Source organism: Dermacentor albipictus, chromosome 7 (assembly GCF_038994185.2).
Source record: "Dermacentor albipictus isolate Rhodes 1998 colony chromosome 7, USDA_Dalb.pri_finalv2, whole genome shotgun sequence".
Taxonomy (NCBI): Eukaryota; Metazoa; Arthropoda; class Arachnida; order Ixodida; family Ixodidae; genus Dermacentor; species Dermacentor albipictus.
The window spans coordinates 14,830,562-14,854,534 of NC_091827.1; the positions used below are offsets into that span (position 1 = coordinate 14,830,562).

Below are 23,973 nucleotides of genomic sequence, written 5' to 3' on the forward strand. Positions count from 1 at the left end.
TGTAGAACACATTTGCACACTGCAAATCATCACGCTAGTTTGAGACTCAGCAAGGCCTTATTCACACAGCTGCTGTCTGTGAAGTCCCAGTGCTGTCCCAAGAAAAAAAATTATGCTGGCAACATGCCGGAGAGAGTTCAAACAGGTGATAGTTGATAGCAGTAGTTGACAGCAGTAGTTGGCAGCATCCAGGAGTTCACCAATTGGCCTTTTTCTGACGGGGCAGGGCTCTGTCACCAGTTCACCAACCTAAACGCAGAGGGACTATGTGGCAAGCTGCCTCGTTTAGCGAAGAGATTGGTGTGAAAACCAAATTCTTTGACAGAATACAACACTATGATGGTGAAGACGGAGAAACCAACAGCTGGGTGAATAAGGCCTAATCTTGACAATGCTTTTTGCTGTCATCTGCAACTATCTGCAGACAGGATTCTTAGTTTCTCTTGGTCATGATAAAATTTGTTTCACTCACACATAAGCATCATTTCTGAAGTTATAATAAATCATAGATAGGCAGTGACTTTCCAGACACTCCCCACACACAGCACTTTCCCCATAGTGAATACGCTCTCAGCTCAAACTAACGGCAAATGGATCAAAGATGGGAACGAAATGTGGGACCTTGATTTCCACGGGTTTTTCTTCAATGTCTACTTCGTTCCAAGCACCACGATTCGCCGCATCGCCAGCACCCTGATCTTCTTCCTCATTTTCTATGTCCATGTCCTGCAAGAAAGTCACGCCTCTTATCAGAAAGGAAAGGCCACCTGCCACACTTCAGACAGCCTAGTTTGGAACGGTGCAATCCACATGTTACAAAAGCCAGATACGGAGGGGTTACGTGCCAAGAGTTCCTCAGCCTCCTCCTCACGATTTCCAGACATTCCGTACGTGGGGATGTCGCCGAGAGTTCGACAGAATTCAGCTGTGGAGTTAAGCACAATGGCTTTTGCCGAGTTTGCGTTGCCTTCGCTGTCATCCTGGTCCCGTGCCAGTCGTGCGGACTCCGCTATCTGTCCAGGAGAGCAAAGAACAGACACTCATTGTTACAAACAGCTGTGAGCATACATCCGACACTTGAAATACAGCACAGAATGCCACTAAAAATGGAAAATGACACTTTAGGAATATTTATGGTGCCTACAGCTTGCAAGTTCAATTTACTACGCTAAGCTTATGCGGCAGTCCCTTTTATCTCTATTAAATTTAAATATCGCCACAACCAAGGTATCGAACATGGAATGCACTTGGCCACGCATAAAGCTAAGAAAACACTTAATTTCGGTTTCAGGAAAGTCCGAGCTGCTACTTTGTTTCCTTCAGTTGCTGCCATGACCCCTTGATCTGTCCATACAAGATCTTTATTTTTTCCCAATTCTTTTCGACCCACCTAAGGTAATACAAACAGCACATATTCATACTACCATATACACCACGGTATTACACATGCCTTTACAAGCATGTCATGTGACTTCAAGTGTGACAACAGAGAATTGTAGTATTTATTTGAATATATGTCAACCTTCTTTTTTTAATTTTTTTTTAGAAAGTGCTACCCAAATGAGCGATAGACCTATATTCATGACCAAAGAATTTCAACCTATGTGCGTGAACAAAACTAGCAAAAGTACCAAGCTAGCAGAGTGCCTCCAACACAACACCAGTCTGGCTTCAAGAAATGTTGCATATCCAATGCACTCAAAAGCACTGAGGAAAACGTCATTTTGAGTGCCAAGGACAACTTTTCTGGCAGTTCCAATAAGGATGCAGATTGTGGCGTCGACTAGCGAGACCTAGTGGCTCGAGCTTATGGTAAATAAGAGTGCATCACGTTCAAAGCTTTTCATTTTTCTAAAAAAAAGTATGGGCTCAGCTATATTTGAATCATTTCTTTTATTTCTTGGCAAGCTCAATATACAGGGGTCGCCCTATATTCATGTTCGACCCATTTTCAAGTAAACAGAGTGAATGTAAACTACAGAAAATCTTAACAGTGGGCTAATGAGCTGTAACAATAACTTAACTGATGTCCAAAAAATGAACTGAAAGCACGAAAGTCTAGTAAATGCCTTGAATGTTGCATGAGCGCATTAAATTAGCATGTCTGCCTATAACAACGAGATCAGAAAAAATCAAATCTCATACTGCACTATCACACTCATAATCAGTCATTACCAGCTAGCCCTGTTGTCAGTTCTATTGTATGCCCACTTTTTGTGAGCAACACCATACACTACGTCAGCACATTTTGCTCTGTCATGAATTAACAATAATGTTGATGATGCCAGACAACTTTAGTATCAAATCAAAATGTTTTGTGTTTCCCAACTGTCATACATGCTCAGCGAGACCCTTTCACATGCGAGATGCCTGTGGTATATTATTTTTCCGCAAATGCGAACATATGCGTCGGTATCTGTTTAACAACAAGCAGTGCCAAGACACAACTACCATGCTGGGATGAGGGCACACCCACCTTCTGCAAAGAGCTGCCCTCTGCGAGGCGCAACCGCCGCGCTTTCGTTAGTGCAGCTTCCAGAGCTTGATCGGTGTCATCCTCTTCTACTGCCACACCGGTCAAGTCTTCGTCAGGTCCAATCATGTCTAAAGAGACGTGCAAACGTGAGAAACATGTAAATTTTAGCAAAGCAAAATGCTTCTTTTGCACACACAGCGGCCAACGAATTCACTCACCATCCTCCTCGGGAGGCTTTCTGGCATCATCAAAGAACTGCTGGCTCTGGGGGTTCACGAAGACAGGCTCTGTGAAGTTGTTCTCACGGCGCCGTCTACGACAAGAAAAGAGAGCAATACGTAACTGTCATTTTGTCAAACTAGAACATGGAGAAAGGATCCTCAACATAACTTGAAGCCCCTAAACAATGGTCGTTATCCACAATCGGCACAGTCAACCTCCAGTGAAACTTCCACTGAATGGATGAAAAATGAACACTTCTGAGATCAATGTCCACAGAAATTGCACTTTGGTTCATACTGAAACACAAATGCATTCTGGCACATTAGTATAGGCAAACACATGGAGTGTTTGTTACTGCCATTTATTCACTGAAGAGCTAAGACAGCGAAGTTTCTTTGAAGCAAGTTTTGTCAAGTGTGGGAGGTTAAAGATCTGGAAGAGATGTTACGATGTTGGGGCACACTGCTACTGTACATCTTCACAACAGCGTATCAGCAGTAAAGATAAACAAGGCCTTGCCCACACACTCTATCCTCAAGCTATTGCTGCTTCACCGTGCAAAACGCTGTTTAGTCACGTGTTTCTCAAATTTCCTTTCGACACTTAATTACTTTGTGCTTCTCGGTGTTCAGCTCTAGTATCGAGACATTGTGCTAAGGAGGAGCCAAGCATTTGCAGAGCCACTCACATGGTTGTACTGGTGCTTCCTGCCGAAGCAACAGTAAACTGTGAAGCCTTCTACTAACATACACCAAAAGCACAAGAGCAGTGTGAAAATTAAGCACTGCCCAAGAACACAAGCGAGGGAAAACATGCACAATGTGCCTATGCCACAGGCACACTTGTATGACGTAAAACACAAAAAGATTTTACATCCCATCATGTGGGCACCGGCTGCAGCAACTGAAAGTGACACACAATACTTGACAATCAACATGCCAATCACTTTTGTCCTCCATCTTCACAGGACATGCACATGTGATTTGTCATGCATAATTTAAGTTTGCACACTTGGAGTGAGAACCCAATACGAGCAAAGCAGCCACAGTTCTCATCAGTTGCATGCATGGAGCATCGATTTCATTACACACATGCAACATGTTTTCTTGAAGATGAAATGAACTTGGTGCATTGTATTACAATGCAAGGTTGTTCCAGAAGCCTGATGCAGAAATTCGAAAGTGAATTAGCAATTTTTCAGGCACTAAGCACAGGTCCAAACACATGTCACTGCGAAAGGTGGCTTGGCATATGTTTCAATTTCAAAGCAGTGCACCACTTGAGGCTGCCGTCCAGACGAACAATTTAGAGCATAAGAATGTGCTAGTGAGCCTTCACTGAATCACAGCAATACAGTTAATGTTGGTGTTCATTAATCAATACACGATGAAGGTAATTACTTCCATTTCAAATGCCCAAAAAGCTGCATGGCCATGATCGCTGAGCCTGTCAACGTACAACTGTCTCGCAACTGTGCTGTATGAAAGACAGCGGATGCAGTTAGTGTTTCCAGAACACTATGCATTATGAATGTCACCTATCAGCGCTCCTTATGACCTCACTTAGAATAAGACTTCAGATTCGTGCTTCATTATGTTCAACAAATCTTTGATCATAACTATTGCTGGAAACAGGCAGGTTAAAATGGCTTCCAAAAGCAGCAGCCCTCATATACACGTGACAAGGTTAATGGTACATGTGACAAGAAACCACCAGCATAAACTGAAACGTGAACAGAAGATAACTGATCAGAATGCTGTTCTGCATAATTACATGAAAGCATGACACGCAATCACTCTTTAGTCTGTTTCTAAGTGTGGAACAGTCCCATGTGTATGTTTCGAAGTCCGAATTAAGACCCTGTTGCAAATGAAAACAACTCTGAAGATGCCACAAAAAATTCGAGCTGTTTGTGACTGGTTCGCGTTTGAATTTAATTTGATAATACATTTTTTAAAATTCTTTTTAATTACCTGCATGAGTTCTTCTGCTGGTAAGTGGCCACAAGTGAATTAAAATAAAGGTTTGCCACAGTCAGTTCTTGACTGTGTGACGTATTCTGAGTGTACATTTTTGTAACCAGCTAGAAGTGGATAAAGTGTCTGTCACAATCACCATCCCACAAAATCAATGGAGGACCCTTTGAGGGTCCCCGCCATACATGTACAGCAGTGGAAACAAAAGTGAGCCACATGTGAGTACATAAACTAGCAATTTTTCAGACGCTCTATCTTTTCAACATGCTTGATAATTTGGACTATATTCAACCATATGTCACAGTGCTCTCTTTATTCAGAAACATGCATCTTGTGCGTACAGCTGCTGTCTGCAACTTATAAAGCATGTCAATACAAACAACACAAGGCAAAAGCATGCCAGCCTACCTCAATGATCAAATGTGACCCTCACAGGGGCAAATAATATGCTGAGGTAACCCATTCTTCTATGTACACAGCTGTACAAGGAATACCTTTATTGTACCACTGTCAATTACATTCCAGAGTATACCATAGACTGCTTGTAGTGTAAGTTGCCGAAGTTACGAATATCTGCACTATAACTAAAACAAAATTATTTAAAGGCTGCAGATGTGTAATGCATGTAGACCAAGCAGCCGTGCATATCCAAGAAATTGAGCGTACGACCAGAATGTTTGCGTCCATTTAAATTTACGAGCATTGAAAGATTAACATCCGAGGACTCACGGTCTTCGCATCAAACAGACAAACTACAGTCGAATCTCGTTAATTTGAACACGCTTAGTTCAAATTTCTGGTTTATTCAAACTGACGCTGTGGTCCCATCAAAGTTATATGTATTAAAATGCTTAGTTCGAGTTTCTGGTTTATTCAAACTGACGCTGTGGTCCCAGCAAAGTTATATGTATTAAAAGGGGCGAAAATGTCCAATAATTCGAACACACGCATTAGCAACGATTATTTCAAGCATACCGCGCTCCGACAGTGCTTTCAGTAGCGCCCCAAATCATACGGCGTCACCGCCAACCAGCATTGCTCTGACCCCGCCATAAAGAAAACGTTTAGGAGAGACCCCTCTTAAGAGAGACAGGGGAAAAAAAGAAAAAAAAAGTGTGGTGGAAATTTTACCCTCTCTCAAATGATGAGGTCACCGTTTCTGCGTTGCGCCATAATATCCCAGCCACACTAGCGCCAAAACGCACGCCGCAGGAGGGTTCGGTCTTGGGCTGATATTTCGCGGCTCGCTGCGGTGGCAAGCAAACCGCGAGCACAGACCAATGAGAGACCGGCCCCTAAAGTGACGTACGCACAGGAAACTGGTATCATGTGGACCCAGCCAACCGCTCTATTCGTACTAGCGTCTGGTTCAGCCACGTCTATTGTACCGTACTATCACTTGCTCGGGTCAGCTCTCCCTCTTGCTTATTTTGGTTGGCTTGGTTTGGTCTTGTTTGCGCTTCGGAAGGGAGCCCATCAACATGACTGTGATCGGTGGCAACAACTTCATCATCTTCATAAGACATGACTCGCATTAATAATGCAGGACGAAGAATGTAAACACTGCGCCGATCTGTCAGCAGATGAAGAAAAAAGCACACGAGCACGCATGCAGAGGGAAGCAGTGGTGGAGACCCAGTCTGGCCTGGGCAAGTGCACTGCTTCGGTGACAGTCTTAGGTGGTAGAGGTAATTTGCGCCATCCATCCAGCTGGCGGGAAAGCAAATCAACTTCCCTCCTGCCCTTCCTCGCAACTATGCTTCCCTCAGGCTCCCTCTCAACTCCTTGTAACTCCCTCACGTTCGACGGTCTCCGCACCAGCACCAGCTTAGCCCGCACCCTTAAGTTTTGTTTTGTGCCTTTATTGGAAAGCGAGCCTTTCCCAGCGTGGGCAGTTTTGTGGCCCTCGTTCGCTGTGTGCTTGCATGCCACAATATTTCCCAACTCACACCGCTCGTGCATCGTGTTATGGTGCACCAATACTACAAGAACAAGCCCTTCTTTTTAAATCGTTAAATCGAACGTCTTTAATTTGAACAAATTTCTCAGCCCCTTCGAGTTCGAATTACCGAGATTCGACTGTAAAAGAAAAAAGAGACAGAGAAGAAACCTGCTCAATTATTGGAAATTCCCCGCGGCACTGCCAGCTGCTCCACAGTGAAATCTCGGACACCGTATGGTGTCTCGTTTGATTTCTCGGACTGTCAACAACGTCTCGTCATAGTCACCATGTTTCGACAATGTCAAAAGATGGTGACCACAGACCAAGTTGCCGCTATTCGAGCGTTGCGTGTGCCACACTCGTGCCCTCACTTTCGTTATCAAGGTGGTTCCTCCGCTTTCGTTGACTTTCGTTGACACACTTCGTTGACTTGGCACCAAACTGCAACTTTAGCCGCCGGCTTTTGATGAGGCGTGCTGGTTAGGCCTAGCCGGCGGGGGTGTCACGCAGCTTGCCATCGTGGGAAGCTCCCCCTTGATATGGTTGCACCCATAGATGATTACATAGAGATTGGGTATGTAATCCCGCACATGGGCTGAACTGACAGCAGCGCATGTGAAGCAAAGTTTGCTTTCTCGGTGACCAGCCACGGCAACTACTGCAAACGCTTACGCAGTTTGTATGTGCACATACTGGCAGGAAAGGAGGAAGCTCGCATGTGGACCTAAAAGCCCCAAACTAAATATGTGGAACACCATTTTAACTTACAGCAGTCAAGGTTGCACGCACGATAGCTGCACTTGCCGAAGACAACCATCACGAACAGGCGCACAAAAACTGAAGCCGTGTTTAGTGCAAAGCGCACGCTGCTCGGCCTAGAAAAAGGTTCTCTGTTGTCTAGGCAACCACCGTTTGTTCACATCGCGCTGCCAAAGCTTCTTCTTTCTTTTTTGGTTCCTTGTTCATTTGCTCCACGTCTCATTCTCCTCCGCATCACCTCCCCTCTCATCAGCCAGTGCACGTCATTGAAAAGCATGCTCATTAACACACTTGTCTGTGGGATTTCCCTGCCCGCTGAAGCCGTGTTATACCAAGTATTTTGCATCGCGCAGCTGCACTACATATAAGCAGTAAGCATAAACATGGAGGGTAAATCGGGAGTCAGAAAAGGCTATAGTAGTATAGCCAGTTATTCACCATGAACGGTTACATTATAGGTGGTCTAATATGTAAAAAAGCTGAAACTGCATTACACACAATACTTGTCTGCCTCAAATGTAAGAAAACTCGGAAGCACACTACCGTGAACCGTGGTCCTTTTTGTCATCTTCGTGTCCAGGGAGTGGAGCAAGGTCATCCACCTTGAAGGTCTCACGTTTGCGCGTTTTCCTCACTTTTTTCTTTGTCTTCTTAAATGTTGCCTGGGGTAAAAGTACACAGCACTTATTCTAGGACACACGAGCTCAGCGCACAAAGCATCCTAAAACAAGCTAACAAACACAATTACGGAGTTGAAGTGTCTACATACGCTGAACAAGAAGGGAAACCGCGGGGCTCGATTTCTGTTAATCACAACAATGTAAAACCAGCAGGCAATGAAGCCAAGAAAGGCATATGGGCATAGGGGGGTTAATTGATAGTGGTGTTGATTAGACATACAAGCTCCCTTTACTTCATTTTCTGAAAATGTATGTAAAAAAAATAAGTTCCTCATATTTTGCAAAACAGAGTTATCAGTGGCTTCTACATGATTCAAGGAATCTAATAAGGCCAACCTTAATGCTCCATATAGCCTAGAACAAGAGTTGCGATACTTCGAAGAAGTCTTCCAGAAAAACATTCTGCTGAGAGTCGAATAAGGAGAGGAAGCTAGCATAATATTAGAACCAAATGAGATAATAAAAAGAGGGCTTCAAATTCAACTGTAAGTACATAAAATTACACATATCTGCAAGTTTTCAGCATCACAACTCTATCAATACAGACTTTTTAAATTTTGCACTGAGACCAAGCTCCTGTAGGCATCAAATCAGGTCACAGTGAAACTTATCGCAACACAATGTGTGACATGACAACAGCTAGAGAAAAGAAAACAATAGACTGCTTACCATTTCATCAGGAGTGAGATACTCAGTGGCAATCTGAGGGGCAGGCATGACCAGGCTGTCCTACAGAGTGAAGCACAGTGAATGCGGTCAAACGACTGAATAAAGAATACAGATGCACAGGCTTCAAAACATGGGGCCCACACTCCTTCACGCCACTATTAAACTATGCATCCGTAGACCTGTATACAATGTATTTGACAGCCTAACCAATTAGCTACAAACTTCAATGTCTTGTACTGATTCTGAACTCTAACGTACCTCTGGGAAGGCGACAGTCACTGCTCATTCAGATGAGTGTGCTGACTGCATTAACGAAACTGATACAGGTCACACAGAAAATAATTTTTTTGTTACTTACCCAAGTTTTCCAGGTTTCTGCCAATTATTTAAGTAAAGTTTCCATGATCAAAATAATTGGCAAGCTTTAGAGGCACTTTTTGCCAAATTGCAACTATAACAAGTTTCCTGATGAATATATAAAAAAAGAATTGTGCAGGAACAAGCGATGATAGCTGTCAATGTAAGCAGACAGCGAAACGCTTCTAGAAAGCTAATAACTTTTTAAGAAAATGATGTGCTTGAATCCGCATATTTGTTGCAGTGAGTACCATACGGTATTGTTTGTTGGCGGATTGCGTAAATCCGTATAGAGAAGAGTTGTGGACCAGAACATCTGTAGCAGTAGTAACCACGCACACGGCAAGTGCGTCTTGAAAAGCTATAATAGAAGGCACTCGGCGACGAATGCTCCCTGCAACTCTGTTGCACAACAGCACGCACTCTTTACATCGGCACCTTTGCATCAGCAGTGAAAGTGCTACCACCACCTATCAAGAAAAATGGCTAAAAGAGGCAAAGAAACCTATTCACTCTAAAAGAATGGGGGGTGATACTATGCAACAACAACTAGGACTTTCCTGTCCTACATGACATGTTTGTGGAAGAAGCATAATCTATTAGGAAAGTCCTGTCTCTGAAACTGAGCTTTTAGACAAAGCCAACATAAATTTCATTTAAATGTCCGTTTTACTAGGGTCATTTTTTTTTTCTGGCAAGGTGCAATTATTTCACAGAGCAGTTGGAAATTCCACAATTTTTCACATGAGTCGGCACAATAGCTGAGAGCACGATCAGCAGCATGGCATGTTCAAATTAGCCGTTGCAAATGCTCAGGTGTTCGTATTACTGGGCGTTTTCGCACATTGAAGGACACATAATTTTGACAGGACCACAGTGTTACTTCGGACAAACCTGAAGTTCGGATTAAGCAAGTTCGAATTAACGAGATTCCACTGTATGTCACGAGTGCAGGCAGTGTGAAAGGTTACTCTAGCTTTCATAGCATTGCTAACTAAAGAGTAAAACAACGCAGAGAGATTTTGTAAAATGGTAATCTACTAGTCACATAGAGAGGGCTTATACAAGATGGTACAAGGGCGTAACAGTTGTGCTCATCAGGGGTTGCTTCGATTGCATGGGTGAAATTGGCCAGAATTCACTGCGTTGCAGAAATTAACAGCATAAGCTTATCGAACGTCTGAAACTGGTTATGAATTTCTCGGATGGCAGAGTCTGAGTCTTGCATTAGGGCCAATTGTCCAACTCTTTCAGTTAAAAATTAGTATAATTTTCTCAATTACTTATAATAACTACTTTGAGTCACATTAAAATGTCTCTGTGGTAAAAGCAATCCGGGTGAAATTGCTTAACTGTTGCACTTTCCTTATCTTCAGCGCCTTTACTGCAGCACCTTAAATATTGAACGAAATATATATTAAATTCTAGGGTTTTACATGGTAGAACGACGATTATGATTATGGGCACACCATAGCGGCAAGGGCTCTGGATTAATTTTGACCACCTGGGGTTCTTTAACGTGCCCCTAAATCTGAAGCACACAACCATTTTTACATTTCAACCCCATCGTAATGCGGCCGCCACGTCTGTAACACCCTTTGTATGCACCACACTTGCCTTCTGCTTCTGCTTCAGCTTCATCCGCACCATCTGCAGCTCCTTTTCTTTATCTGCCTCAGTTGGACCCGCACCTGAAGTAGAACAACCACCAATGTCACATAACCTTTCCACTACAGAACAACATCATTTCAAGACAAACTGCACTTGCAAGCGTGAAAACTTACCAATGGAGAACTTTTCCCGCTTGACCCCTTCAATCTCTTCATCATACTTGTACAGAAGAGATTTCTTCTTTACCTAAGTGCAGGATAAGAAGCGAACTATAGAAGAAGGCCGAGTCCTATTTGAATGAGCTCAATCATCGACAGTGCACAGTGATTCAACAAGCTTCCGTATCAAGTAAGACTAGGATTACAAGGATAAATAGCATTTTTCTGGTGCAATTCCCTATCACAATGTGCCTCCAAAGGCCATTCTTCTTAATAAATATTGCAACACTTCTGGCACTGGTAAAAGCCATGTTTCTTCTTTTGACAACTACTTTTTAGCTTAATGTGCCTTGTATACTTTTGTTCTTTAATGTAGCGTACAGTACTGCGCAGACTTTGTTACACAGTAATAATCTGAAATAACTAATTTTGAATAACTTCTTTTCCTCTAACTTCTGCACGGCTTTATGCAGCTGGGACGCTTTGAGTGGAAATATTATAGCTTTCAAAAAGCACATAACTGACTGCTTGCATTTCAAGACTCCCTTCCCTGCTAAGAGGAAGGCGAGGGATATACACGCACACATTGATAAGCTCGGATGCAAACTTTTGTCATCGCTATACAACTTTGTGTACGCAAAGGGGTGCACGCTAGACATGAAAAACAACCAATATTGTAACCCACAAAAAAAAAAAAAATTTGCTTGTACTGCAAACATTTCACAAGGATGCAACGATTACAATAAGATAAAAGTTAAAAAAATATCTGTCATATTGTACTACGCTGTGAAGTTGAAAGAAGAGAGATACAACCGTGGGCAAGTTTATCTACCTCAGACTCCAGCAGTTGTGTGTATATCGAATGTATATCAAATGTATATCAGTATATCCGATGTATATCAATGTTGTGTACCAAATTGCCCAGATGCTCAGAATGCCTGCATCTTCCTTTCCTCAAGTCAACTTTATGGTTAAAACTTCGCCCTAACTTTTTTTCTAGGTACACGTTCTAGTACAAGTTCTAGGTACACAAAAGCAATTTTACAAACTTACAATTCCGAACTCATCAACTTCAGTGTCATCGTAAGGTTGATAACCAGGCTTGCCCTTGCGGTTTTCCACATTTCGCTCTGCTTTTTCGGCTTCCACTAAATTGACATTTTCGAGCACATCATCTCCTTCGTCAAGGACACCTGCAACGTAGACAAGGTAGCAAAGTTACCGCAAACAGCCCTGTTAACAACAGACAAAGGTAGTCAAACTTTTTTCTTTCTTTTTATTCATCTGGGTTGCCACATGGAAAAAAAATAGTCTCAAAATCGGAGTTACAAGAACCGAGCAACCTTCACTTTTGCATTCAAACAATGTTTTAAGCATGAAAAAGCTAATATGGCTCATAAGAATGAAGAGATGGAGGCAGTGAGAACAAAGTCAACTAACTTGAGTTATATAAAATTAAGCTGCAGTGTTTAGCGTCCCAAAACTGCACAATAGGTGACGAGGGATGCCTTAGTGGGGGTGCTTCAGGTTAATACTGACCACCTGGGGTTCTTTAATGCAAACTGAAATCAGTGCACACAAACGTTTTTGCATTTCACCTCCATCAAAATTCAGATGGCCGATACCGTTCATTGTATCACAATGATTTTTGCAAGCGAATAAAAGAAAAGTGTTTAAAGCTGTCTGTTGGCCAGGGCAATATGAGCTGTGCCACATGCGAGTGTGAGTCTCCCTGCACCAAGATGACCATGATTACAGTTCCAGATGCCTTCTGCTGTAGAATTATGTCTGGCCAGTGTACAGAAATGAGAAAACTTTTTTTCGCGCCTCGAGCAAAATTCACTCAGATTAAGATATCTGGGTCACAAGCTGAAGGGTTGGTGCGTTTAACAAGCTATTTCATGCATTTTAATATGGAGGGCCTTAATGCTAAATTCAGGTCTCAGCATTGTCAAAAAGTGAATTTTTGCCAGATTTGGTAGTAATTTTCTTGAAAAGTACTTGTTTTCATAGTCGAACAATATTTTTAGCACAAGCTATAGCAAGTGGAAAAAATAGCAAAAAATACTGTTGCTGAACCGTTACTGATGTTTATGCAAAAAATTTCTGAATATACACAATTTTTTTTCTTTTTTAATCAGCTAATATATTGCAGAAAATTTATAAATATGTACATCTAGACATCACATGAAAGAACCACGTCAGTAGAACATTCTAAAATAATATTTGTCATTGCACCTGGTTCCACACTTGGTTATAAAAAGAAATTTACTTTCGACCAACTTTCTTCTTCTTCACGAAAAGTTCAAAGAGCGCTAATATCAGCAAATAATGTTTTTCTAGAAAAATACTTTGGTCAAGCCTCATTCACACATTCAGCAACTAGCCCAATTTTTTCCAAGAGAATTGGCGATATTCACTTTTGGGGTCTGGAATGCTTTCTATTGCCCTACCCTATTGCCAAATCATAAACCCACACCACTAATGTACTGCTACAACCATCCAACAGCATGAAAACATTTCCACTTGTTAATGCCTACCATTGTCAAATTATGCCTCCATGACTGAAAGACATTCAATGCAAAATTTAATTAATGCTATGAAATCATCAATGCCAGTGGCAGCAATAACCTTATGTTCTTATGTTCCAATAACAGCTGTCCTCAAATGAGAAACTTTTGTTGTTACCTTGATCCTTCAATGTCAATATGACAGACTGGCCTTCCTTGAACCGTTCTGTGCTGTGCAACACTTCAAGTCCCTTAAGGTGCTTGGCTGTGTACTCCTGAGAGAGAGAAGGAATGGACAATCACAGCATGTATGTCTCGAAGTGTCAAACATCAGCTCACAGTAGTCTAAACTTACCCTGACAGGCTTAAGTTCTTCCTCGACAATCTTTCCCACGCCAAACTCCTCATCCATCTCTTCCAACATCTTTGCCTAAAAGAGAAAGAAAAGGTCACAAATTGTTTATCAGTTTCTTTCATCACCAACCCCCAATCATATGTACATTCGCAGATATCTTGATCATCTTGTTGCCTAACTGGAAGCATTCCATGATTTCTTTTTTAATAGTTACCTACACCGCAGTGAGCTCAAGAAATCCAAAAGCAACAGACTCCTCTTACTGCCCCCATTACAAACACCAAGAGAGGACACTTTACTAATATACCAAGAACAAACACATACCCTATGTAGCAGTACTATTCGACACCTCTTTGAGAACAGACCATGCAAACCAGCATTGTGTAGCAAATACCCCAATGCAGTTCATGCTTACTGAGAATGCCCCAGAGGACTCCACATATTTTTAAAATCTTGCTCACACAACCCGCTCTCCCTCCAGTAAACCTGGGAGAGCTGCACCACTCCACCCCAAGAGATACGCATGACACTACGGCCACTGCTGGTGGCCCAGACAAAGCGTGTCAAGGAGTTCAAACAAACAGACTTGGCACCATGACCAGGAACCCAGCTGGACTCTAAGAGAGGCAAAAGTTGTTCAGAAATAAAGTTTATCATTCTCTTATGCATTATATAACTTTTATGTCCCCTTACCACCTACTAGTATCTGACATTATTATGGCTTCATGGCAATGAAGTGCCATTGTACAGACCTGTGCTTTGTGAAAGTTGCACAGCTTCATTCTTAATGCTGTGGCCCTGGCTCTATTGTGCACATTACCATGCAAATTATTGATCAAATGTATCAACAACTTGACGAGGCTACACTGAACTGAAGGCTGTACTTGAAAACCTAGCTAAACAGCACCAAGCAGTAAACCTCAACACAGGAAAAAAAATGCCATTTGCAGTACTATAAAATAAGTTATTTAAGTCCATACTTACAATGCACTCATTGTTTATAACTTCCCTTATTCATAATCACAGTTTATTATTTTTTTTTCAGTTGATGATCATGATACAATACTGCATGCCTTTGAGTTCTTACGACAACAAGAATGATGCGCTAAATGACTTCCACACATTTGAAAGCCTTCAGGCATGCTAGAAATTGCACTTTCAGCTATTATGAGCAGTGATTGACATCATAAAATGTGGGATAATAGGTGATCATCTTAGCATATAATAAATACTAATTAATATTAATTTACTACATTAGAACATGTGCTTCCCCTGCACTAGTGATGAAACTCGAGGCTTAGATCAGTCCCTCCCAATTTTCTTCATTTAGTAAACAACAGCTAGCACCTCTTTTGAAGTACTACCTCTTCCTAAGCATGCAGAGAAATGCCATTTGCTTCATTTAATATTTTCACACATAAAGCCTTCATAGCAGAGTGGGACAAACAAGGCTCATTAAACACCAATGTATCTCCAAAAAATTTTATGCCGTCATGGAATCTGCATGAAATCGAACTTACTCTCTTCTCAGCCTTTTCTTTTTCTTCTTGAAGCTTGCGGCTTTTCCGAACCCACTGCAAGGCATCGTCATCCTCATCGCTGTCCCCCAGGCCTTTCATCTCTCTAGAATGTGACAGTGTCTGGATATAGATAAGATAGTGCACTAGCAAAGAAACACACTCTGGGCAGTCACATTTAACTCTTTCTTTACTGCTAGAAATGTGATCATCTTTGGTGCTTTTATGCGTATTTCATAACGTATTAGTTGTAACGTATACCGTGATACATTAAATTGTATCCTGATCACTGGTGTTTTAAATGGAAGTAAAGCAGAAATAATTGCTCGACGAGCTTTTGAGAATGCCTATGTGAAAGTTCAAAGAAGCACATCAAAAGTATGAATCAAGGTAATAATTACAATTTTTAATATAAGTAGGTACTAACATTAAAAAGAAATACTGAAATATACAAAATATGCACCTTGATGCTAGTTTAAAATCCTTTCCCCTCACCCCTCAAATTTCGTTAACATATATGGTGACTCTACTTTGCAAACATTGTATTCACGAAAGTGCATAGCCTACCCATACAAGCAGCATCAGTGGAGGTAGCATAGCCTTTTTACTTAAAAAATACTACTCATTGGCCTCCAAAGCCAGTGAATCGCCGGGCATAAGAACAAGGGCAGTTATTGCCAAACCTGGTGATTCGCAGTGTCTGTAGTAATGTTGGTTGAAAGAGCTATTCATAGATGGTGCAACAGCCAAACTACGCTGAACAAGTTTAGAGTTGTCAATAGATGGCACCAGGTGTGCACATTAAGATGTGATGTTTTTTAAGTTGATATCTGTAGAACATTTGTGCATGTGTAACCTGTGTTCCAACGCCTACGTGCCCTGAAGTAGTGCACTGGGGCATTTTCCACATCCTACTCTGCCAAATCTTGGCAAACGATAATCATCATGGCCGTGCAAAGTGTGCAATGCAATAAGTGTTGGGGGAAAGAATGCCAACAGGCAAGAGTGTCAAAAGTGTGGTGTTGCTCCCCACATGCCTAAGTGTTTCAAGCTTTTCCACGAAAAAAATTAATCTGTGACTGGAAGGTTAAGTTTCTGAACTGAAAAGTGCTGTTTGATATTGTAAATAAACATAATGATTTGCATTTCTGCAATGTTAATTACTGTAGAGTAGTATACACATAACGAGCATGACAACGGAAGTTTGCGTAGCACGCAAATGGGGGAACAATCTGTACGAAGGTCTATGTGGTGTGTATCATATTTGGTAGACAATAGGTTTAAGGGATTCTATGCACCTGTGCACTCTTCGGCTATCGCTGATGTGATAGCGCGTGTTGGCTTTAAAAGAACACTTGCACGGGCCCACCACGCTCAGTGTGTAACTTGCTTGCTGCCTGCCAAGCAGCAGGAATAAATGTTCCTTCGATGTTACGTCTACGTCGCCCAGCCCCTGGATCCCAGACATGACACAAAGTGTTACAGTATTTCTGTGATAATAGCTACGTGCTTTCATGGTTTCCTGTCCAACCAATCAGATCGAAAATGATATGACGCTTTTACATGTGATACGTAGTTCAGCTTGTTGCCGTAGCCTTGCGTGGGCTTTTGATTTCCGAAGTGTAGAATAAAGTGCAAGTGTCCAATAATATTGCAACTGCAATTTTAAGCAGTAATTATGTTGTAGTTAATAAAAGCCGACATACGTGCACAAATCTCATAGACTATACAACCAAAGTACAAAGATTTCACTGCTAGAGCTTGCCACTTACTGGTTTTCGAGACTTTCTTTGCCAGTTTAAAATTATAATGCCTACTTAAATCGTAAACAGCATTCTGGATCCCCCCCCCCCATCGCTATAAATTATGGTCATTTCATTTCCATCAACGTCTCACAACACATTCTCGCCAGCTGTCAGTCCCTTTAACTTTGAGAGCCCGGTGGCTGATAATTACACTCACCTGTACTTCTCAGCAATTTTTCGCTTCTCTCGGTTTGCCGTGATCTTCTCCCTCAGCTTCTGTGCCTGCACCTTTTCTTGCATGTTCTCGGTCTTGACAAAGACCTCCTTTCGTTTCTCGCCTTCATCCTCATTGGCATCACCAAGTGGTACGTCTCCAAGACCTACGAACATGGAGAGCATTACTGATATCCCCATGCAAAAGCAACCTTCTTTAGTGGGACAAACATGAAGCCTAAAGCATTACTTGATTAGGATGCACTCGCACCAACGACTGAGAAAGGTTGTGCAACAGACCATGACTGGTGACCACAGGAGTGACTCATGATGAGAGGTGACTATGACGGCGGCACCATTACAAAAACGTGCGTGAACAGGAACTTTGGCCCATGTCAAAGAACTCTGAATGACCACAAGCAGTCAGTCGTTCTCCATTGTGGCATTGTGTGTACCCCTTGCACTGTTTAACAAATTAAACCCCACCAATCATCAATGTTTAAACCAATGTGCATGTAGTCAGTGCAGCGCCTTAGGCACTTTATCTGGCCTGATTTTTTTTCTCTTAAGAGAAAGCTCTAGCTTGGGGCCAAATCCCATTTCCCTATTTATATTAAATATGAAATGCAGAAATTGGGACAACTTCCAGATCGATTTGAATTATATTTGTTGCATTTGAAAGAAAAGGTTGAGTTATAGTGATTCTAGGAAGCAGAATATTAATTTAGTCTGGAAATCTTTAACAAGTATTCCTAAAAATTAGCAGGGTTCGATAAAAACGGAAGCGTGAAATTTCATAAAAATTTTTAACTCACTACCAAAACACATCCCAATTCTGTAAGCTGCAGCCATTAGAGCTTCTAAAGTGAACAAACCTCACATAATTAATTTACAACGTATGTAAAATTCCTACAACGTATACGAGGATTTTGCAGAAGTCCTACTAGCACAGTTTAAGTGGCATATTTCATTGCAGTAAGTAATAATCAATTTTGTCCACTTTAGATGTGGTATTAGATGCAGCTTACAGAATTGTGATAGCAATTTTCATTGCCGAGTTATACAGTTGTAAACATGATAGGAGAGTTTTTATTTTGTAATTTCTAGCAATATTTTTTTTTAATTGAAGGGCAAGAAAATGTGCTTCCTACAGTCACTATATTTAACGCTTCCTTTTAAATGCAATACATGTCGTCAATATCAGTGCAGTGGTTGCCGAGAAAAACAATCTCTTCATTCTCATGTACTTAGATAGGAGCCCCCAGCAAAAGTTTCCTCTTAAAACTTGTAATTTATTCAGTGCATTGTATAATGAGACAGGCAGTAATAATGGCTAAAAATAACATATATAGAAACTGCTAATAACAAGGAGACTTTGGACAACTGGCACTGAACTGTGAATGAGACAAACATGATGGAGAAGAATGATGGCACAATGTGCAATGAGAGAAGAAGGGGAACCGAGGAGCTCGATGGCACAATGTGCAAGACATTTAAAACCTTGGACACTAGTTATATATAAACATCAGCAATGTGTGCACCAGTGTACTTAGGCATGAATTAAATTGTGGAAAATATTCCCTTTCCATGATACGTTGAATAAAACATGGTAGAATATAAAGAATATAGCCTACAAGTTGTGTGACTTTTGAAAGTGAGCAGAAATACTTGAGTAAATAATCTGGAACACTCAAAGGTCAAAAAATATTTTTTTAGATATCTAAAAAAGTCACAATTTTTTTTTTTTTTAGTATTTCTTACAACTGAAAAAGAAAGCTGGAGATGGCCCATGAGCAAAAAGATGTGACCAGTGCCTCTACACACAGATAGTGCCATTCAATAGAGATCAATGGAACGCCATTGAATTGTATAACACATAACATTGCCCATCCTTGTGTAATCACTTTGGGCCTTCAAGGCGATAATAAATGAAATGAAACAAAGGTCACCACAATTTTGATCACGACATTGACAGTAATGAACAAAGCAACTGCACTTAACATTTCGGCTGGCCACACACTAATGCAAGACTGCAAATTACTGAAGTATTGCTTAGGAAAGCAGCCCAATATAGCTCTTCAAGGCAGCTTACTTTAATAGTGATACAAATCTGGTAAGCTCCACCAAGGAGAAGAGATCTCACTGCAAATAAATCAAAATGATAAATAATAATAATTAACGATACAGAAAGGATAAGGAGGTCCAAGGGACTCGATTTTTAGTTAGTTACAACCATATGATGAAAACAGACAATGAAGCCAGAGAAGGCACGTAGGAAACTAACCTAATTTTAATTGTAGAAGTAATAAGGTAAAGGAAAATTAAAGTGGATAAAAGGGTAACTTGTCGCAGGTGAGAGCCAAACTCGCATCTTCTGCAATATGTATGCGATGCTTTACAACTTAAGATATTGCAGTAGCCATCCTGCTGTCTGCTTTCTTTCTTTCTTTCTTTTGGGGGGAGGGGGGGGGGTGATTTTCTGTATGGGTACAAGATTACCTTGTATTGCCATTAGCCAGCATTTCTAATGGCAATGGCAGCAAACATGGAACGTCTTTTTAACCAAAGGCCTCACATAATATGCGAGCATAGGAAGAGGCAACTGGCCAATAAACTATTGCATGCCACCTCATGCCATCAAAGCTGCAAAAACCGAAGACCTCATTTTTTCTCTCATTTACTTATTATTTTTTGTTATTGCCATTTTTCTTATCATTATTTATGTTTCAATAAGACATAACAAATAATTTCCCCAATACCTTTTCTGGCTTCACTGCCGGTTGTAATTAATACAAATCAAGATAATAAGTCTACAATGGAACTGGCCACTCACTCTTGAGCACTGAGCAAACCTGAACTTGTAAGAACCTCCTTAAACAGGGCATGCATTTTCTTTCTAATAGTGCTGAGGATACAGGATAGCAGAAGTATCTTCAGCTGAGCTGGCTTAACAGTGGTCATTTTAGCAGCCAGTAAACGATTGTTTCACGAAACCAAGAGTTTGCATGAATCTTCATGCCACATCAATCGCATTGCATCAACCAGAGATTAAAGTATTAACATCCACTGACCGGTGGAACACTGTCTAACTTTCTGTTACACTGCTGCAACTGCAAGTGCACTTCAAATTTTGCAGACAGGATAGTTTCGTTCAGACATCAGAATGAAGAAGTTCACTTTACAGTCGAGGCTTGGCATATTATTAATAGCAATAGTACGTGCTTAAGTCAGCCCTCAATCACGCATGCCCACATGTATTCAGTATTGACGGGTTGGAGCTGCCTCAACTTGAGCATGGGCAGATAGGTTCCCGAGTCTTTCTTCTTTCATGCCACTGAGTGACCTCTCAGTTGAGTCAGCATTTGTGCTGTACTCTTCATTCCTTCCGGTGTCTGTGCTTGTGTTGCTGCCCTTCAGTAAAATTAATCTCTCATAACTCCCAGTTAACATGTGCTTTGCTCCCATACCTGGCTCCAATACCTCCCAAAGATATAACGAATAATTGAAAAATTCGAAATACTAGATAATGTAACTGAACGTGATCCAAATGCCAGAAAATTAATCATTTATAGTTGAGGTATGAAATATCTGCATGTCCTATTTGGGTTGTGTGAACCTCAAGTACAAAGACATAGTCACAGTAAAAGATAGTTGGTGGTAGTGAGAAAAATGGCACCTGGGATTCCTCCTCCATCAACTTGCAAGGGCTTCAGACCAAGTTTTGCTCGCAGCTTGCTGAAAAGGAAAAGGTATGTACAGTCAACGAACGACCACACAGTCTAGCCAAAAGCAGCTTAAAAATCGGAATAAGAAACTTACTTGGTCTCGTCAATGCTAAGAGAAGATTTGTCTTGGTGTCCAGTATCACCTGAAAAAGGAGGTGAGAAATTACCATATTTGTTGACTGCTAAGGTATTGTAGACCTTCACTCTGACCACACAGGAGGCACTCAGACCAATAGAAAGGAATTAGAAAAAGAATTTGTAGCTCTACACCTTTGACAAGATTCGCAAACATGCTAAACCAATTTATGAAGGCTAAATAGACAAGGCTACTTTTTGACAATGCAGAAATGACTGCTAGCAAAGCAATGCTAGTATGTAAGCCACATTTTCATATCATGTACTTTTTGCTGTGTAATTGTACACAAAGATATCTGATTTCAAACGTTTGGTTATAGTTTGCATAAATGTGCTATGTAGCTTGTAGGAGATTGCTTACTGTAGTAATAATGTGATGTTCATAGGGACACAAGATGTTAATTTAAAGGCAGCACTTGGCGTGCTTCATGTCCACCCGATTCGAATCCAGATGGTCAAAGCAGAGTTATGGAATGGGGGCCCCCCCATTCCATTCCGAAGAGTAGATATCCCCATTAATTCCACTCCTTTTAACTCCTCGAGATGGTGAGAGTTGGAATATTCCCGCTACTGGAGTGGCTGAGGGGAACCATTCCATTCCTCCAACTCCAGTAAATGCATGCCTCGAAACTAAAAATGTCTTTTTGAAGTCTTAATGACATTACAAATAATGTTATGTACAATATTTTTCACACAAGCAACATGTTCGTGGCCTGTTATCTCTGCAGTGCATTGTTGCCAAACCCTTTCAGGCTTTCCTGATAGTGGCTAAGTGCTGATGTCCTCTCATGTAGCTCATAGCTATCAAAAAAGAAAAAAAAAGAAGAAGAAGAAGAAGAAGGAAAAAAAAGTGAATTATGTGCCCAATGGCAGGATCAAACCTCTGTCTGGGAGATTGAAATTCGTTACAGAGCAGCTCAATACTTTCATCATTAGGCCACCATAACACGTATGCGTCTACTGTGCCATCACCAACTAGCTCTTTAAGGCAATCGGTGCTAGTCACATCGCGTAGATTCGGTGCGCTGTGTGAGACCACATGCGCATGTGCCAGTTTCCGTTACACCAACAATGCAGGAATGAACTGTGCAAATTTATAGCATTTGATTAACCACTTCCTGAAAGCATCGCTTCACACAGATTCCAATGTGTACATTGGACCTGCATACCTTCTTGAAAATAAGCCTTTTCTGAATTTGGGTTTCTGCAAAAATCTCTGCCTATGTGCTGCAAAAGGAATCACCAGCCCTCAAAAAATAAAAGTAATGTGCAAACAATTGCACGGTAGAGCACATGCCTTGTCAATACAGTATCTATATGTAAAGAACCTTATTTCACAAAACACATATACAAGATGCACACTTAAGACAATTACACATGTCATAGGACTAGACAAAGAAATACATAAAGTGCAATTACAAAAACTTCATTGTTGCGCTTATCCAATAGTGTCAACTAACATGCTAGCTGGATGAATTAGAAGTCGTCACAAATGTGTGATTTGATTGCAAAACATATTCAGTTCTTGCAATAAATATATTTCGAAGCAGGTCAGTTTGAAGCAACAGCCTGAATTGCGATCCCTTTTCCGAAGTGCCTCCCTCCTCACATCGAAAATAGGAAGGAGACAATGCGAAGGCTCACTCTCTGGGCTTCTTCGAAACCATTATTTCAAAAATTGGGAATTAAAATCGAAGCCTTCATAAGTTAAATTTAGACTCATCGTGTTTACGCAGTTTTCTTCAAACTCGACACTAATTTCAGACATTATGGGCACCAATTTTTTATGTGCTATAGTCTACAGCTGCCAGCTTGTGGCCACTGAAGTTTGCTTCACTATAGCTGCACATGTGTTAGGCGTTTCATGTTTCATTGCATGCTGTGACACAAGCAGGTTTAGAGTTGTGTTCTAAACATCTACTGTTTTCAAAAATCTGCGATTCATTCAAAACTCAATCATTTAAGGCAAAGCAGAAAATAATTTTACACCAATGTGTGCCCCATGCATTGAGCGACAGTATTTTGTAGCTTTGAGAACTAACATAGAAGTGAAACACAGTGATAAGGTTTGCTGGGCGATCTCTTTATGTCTACTGGCATGTTAATGGGGTCCAATTTTTTCCAAGACACCTCTCTGACTTGCTGTCATTCCTCATTCTGGATACTCAACAGTGTGCCAAAAAATGTGGTGTGCGTTCTCAATTATTGTCAACTTGTGCAAGGTGCAATGACTGGCGACGTAGTATTTGGCCTCCATCCTTTTGTCGTAAGTGAAATGTGCTCTTGCTAAAGTGAAGTATATTTCTTAACAACTAGAAGTTGCTGTCTTTGAAGGCACTTCATTCTTGTAATACAGAAATGGTTCCATGCATTCAGAAGTGCAGAATGTGCATAATATAGTGTTCGTAATTACCGCGGCTGAGGTACTAGTAACCGATAGGTAGATGGTCGAAGTAACAGTAGAATTACAAGTCTAGATTAGTCTATATGGCAAGTTTGCGAGTTTGGTTATCTCAAAATAAATATTTCGGGTTTCACGACTACGTGCATGCCCACTCCATATGCCCAACGGGTGCGATCATTCCATTTTGGGCGTTTAAAAATGTGGAATGATTCCGAAATCAAATCAACTCCGTAGATACCACTCCGCGACACTGTTTCAAAGAATCGAAGCTGACAGAGAAGGTTCCTCCCTGAAACACTACATAACCTAGACTCTAAAACACGTTTTTTTTTTTTTTTTAATCCGAACCGTGTGCTGTAATTGTACTCGTGTTTAGGAACACTGTGAAAAACCGCTATTTGTAAAAATCATATTAAGAAGATATCGAAAACACCATGGCATGAAAGATTCGTGTAACCACGCGAAGCTTTTCACGCAGTTAACTACCGCAGATATCGCTCAGAATGGAATTGTTTTCAT

At 41.1% G+C, this 23,973-nt stretch overlaps 1 protein-coding gene across 1 annotated transcript in view; it reads right to left on the reverse strand.

Moving 5' to 3' along the window:
* The window catches only part of LOC135914366 (U4/U6.U5 tri-snRNP-associated protein 1), a 33,392-nt gene that overhangs the window by 8,911 nt on the left and 508 nt on the right, over positions 1-23,973 (reverse strand). Inside the window, exons 2-16 of the mRNA XM_070521681.1 lie at positions 21,010-21,058; positions 20,867-20,925; positions 17,195-17,357; positions 15,236-15,338; positions 13,716-13,790; positions 13,539-13,635; positions 11,904-12,043; positions 10,866-10,938; positions 10,699-10,772; positions 8,725-8,784; positions 7,919-8,037; positions 2,695-2,789; positions 2,477-2,604; positions 846-1,013; positions 622-726 (exon numbers count right to left, since the gene is read on the reverse strand). Of these exons, the coding sequence (XP_070377782.1) occupies positions 622-726; positions 846-1,013; positions 2,477-2,604; positions 2,695-2,789; positions 7,919-8,037; positions 8,725-8,784; positions 10,699-10,772; positions 10,866-10,938; positions 11,904-12,043; positions 13,539-13,635; positions 13,716-13,790; positions 15,236-15,338; positions 17,195-17,357; positions 20,867-20,925; positions 21,010-21,058 (1,508 nt within the window). The remainder of the gene's footprint in view (positions 1-621; positions 727-845; positions 1,014-2,476; positions 2,605-2,694; positions 2,790-7,918; positions 8,038-8,724; positions 8,785-10,698; positions 10,773-10,865; positions 10,939-11,903; positions 12,044-13,538; positions 13,636-13,715; positions 13,791-15,235; positions 15,339-17,194; positions 17,358-20,866; positions 20,926-21,009; positions 21,059-23,973) is intronic.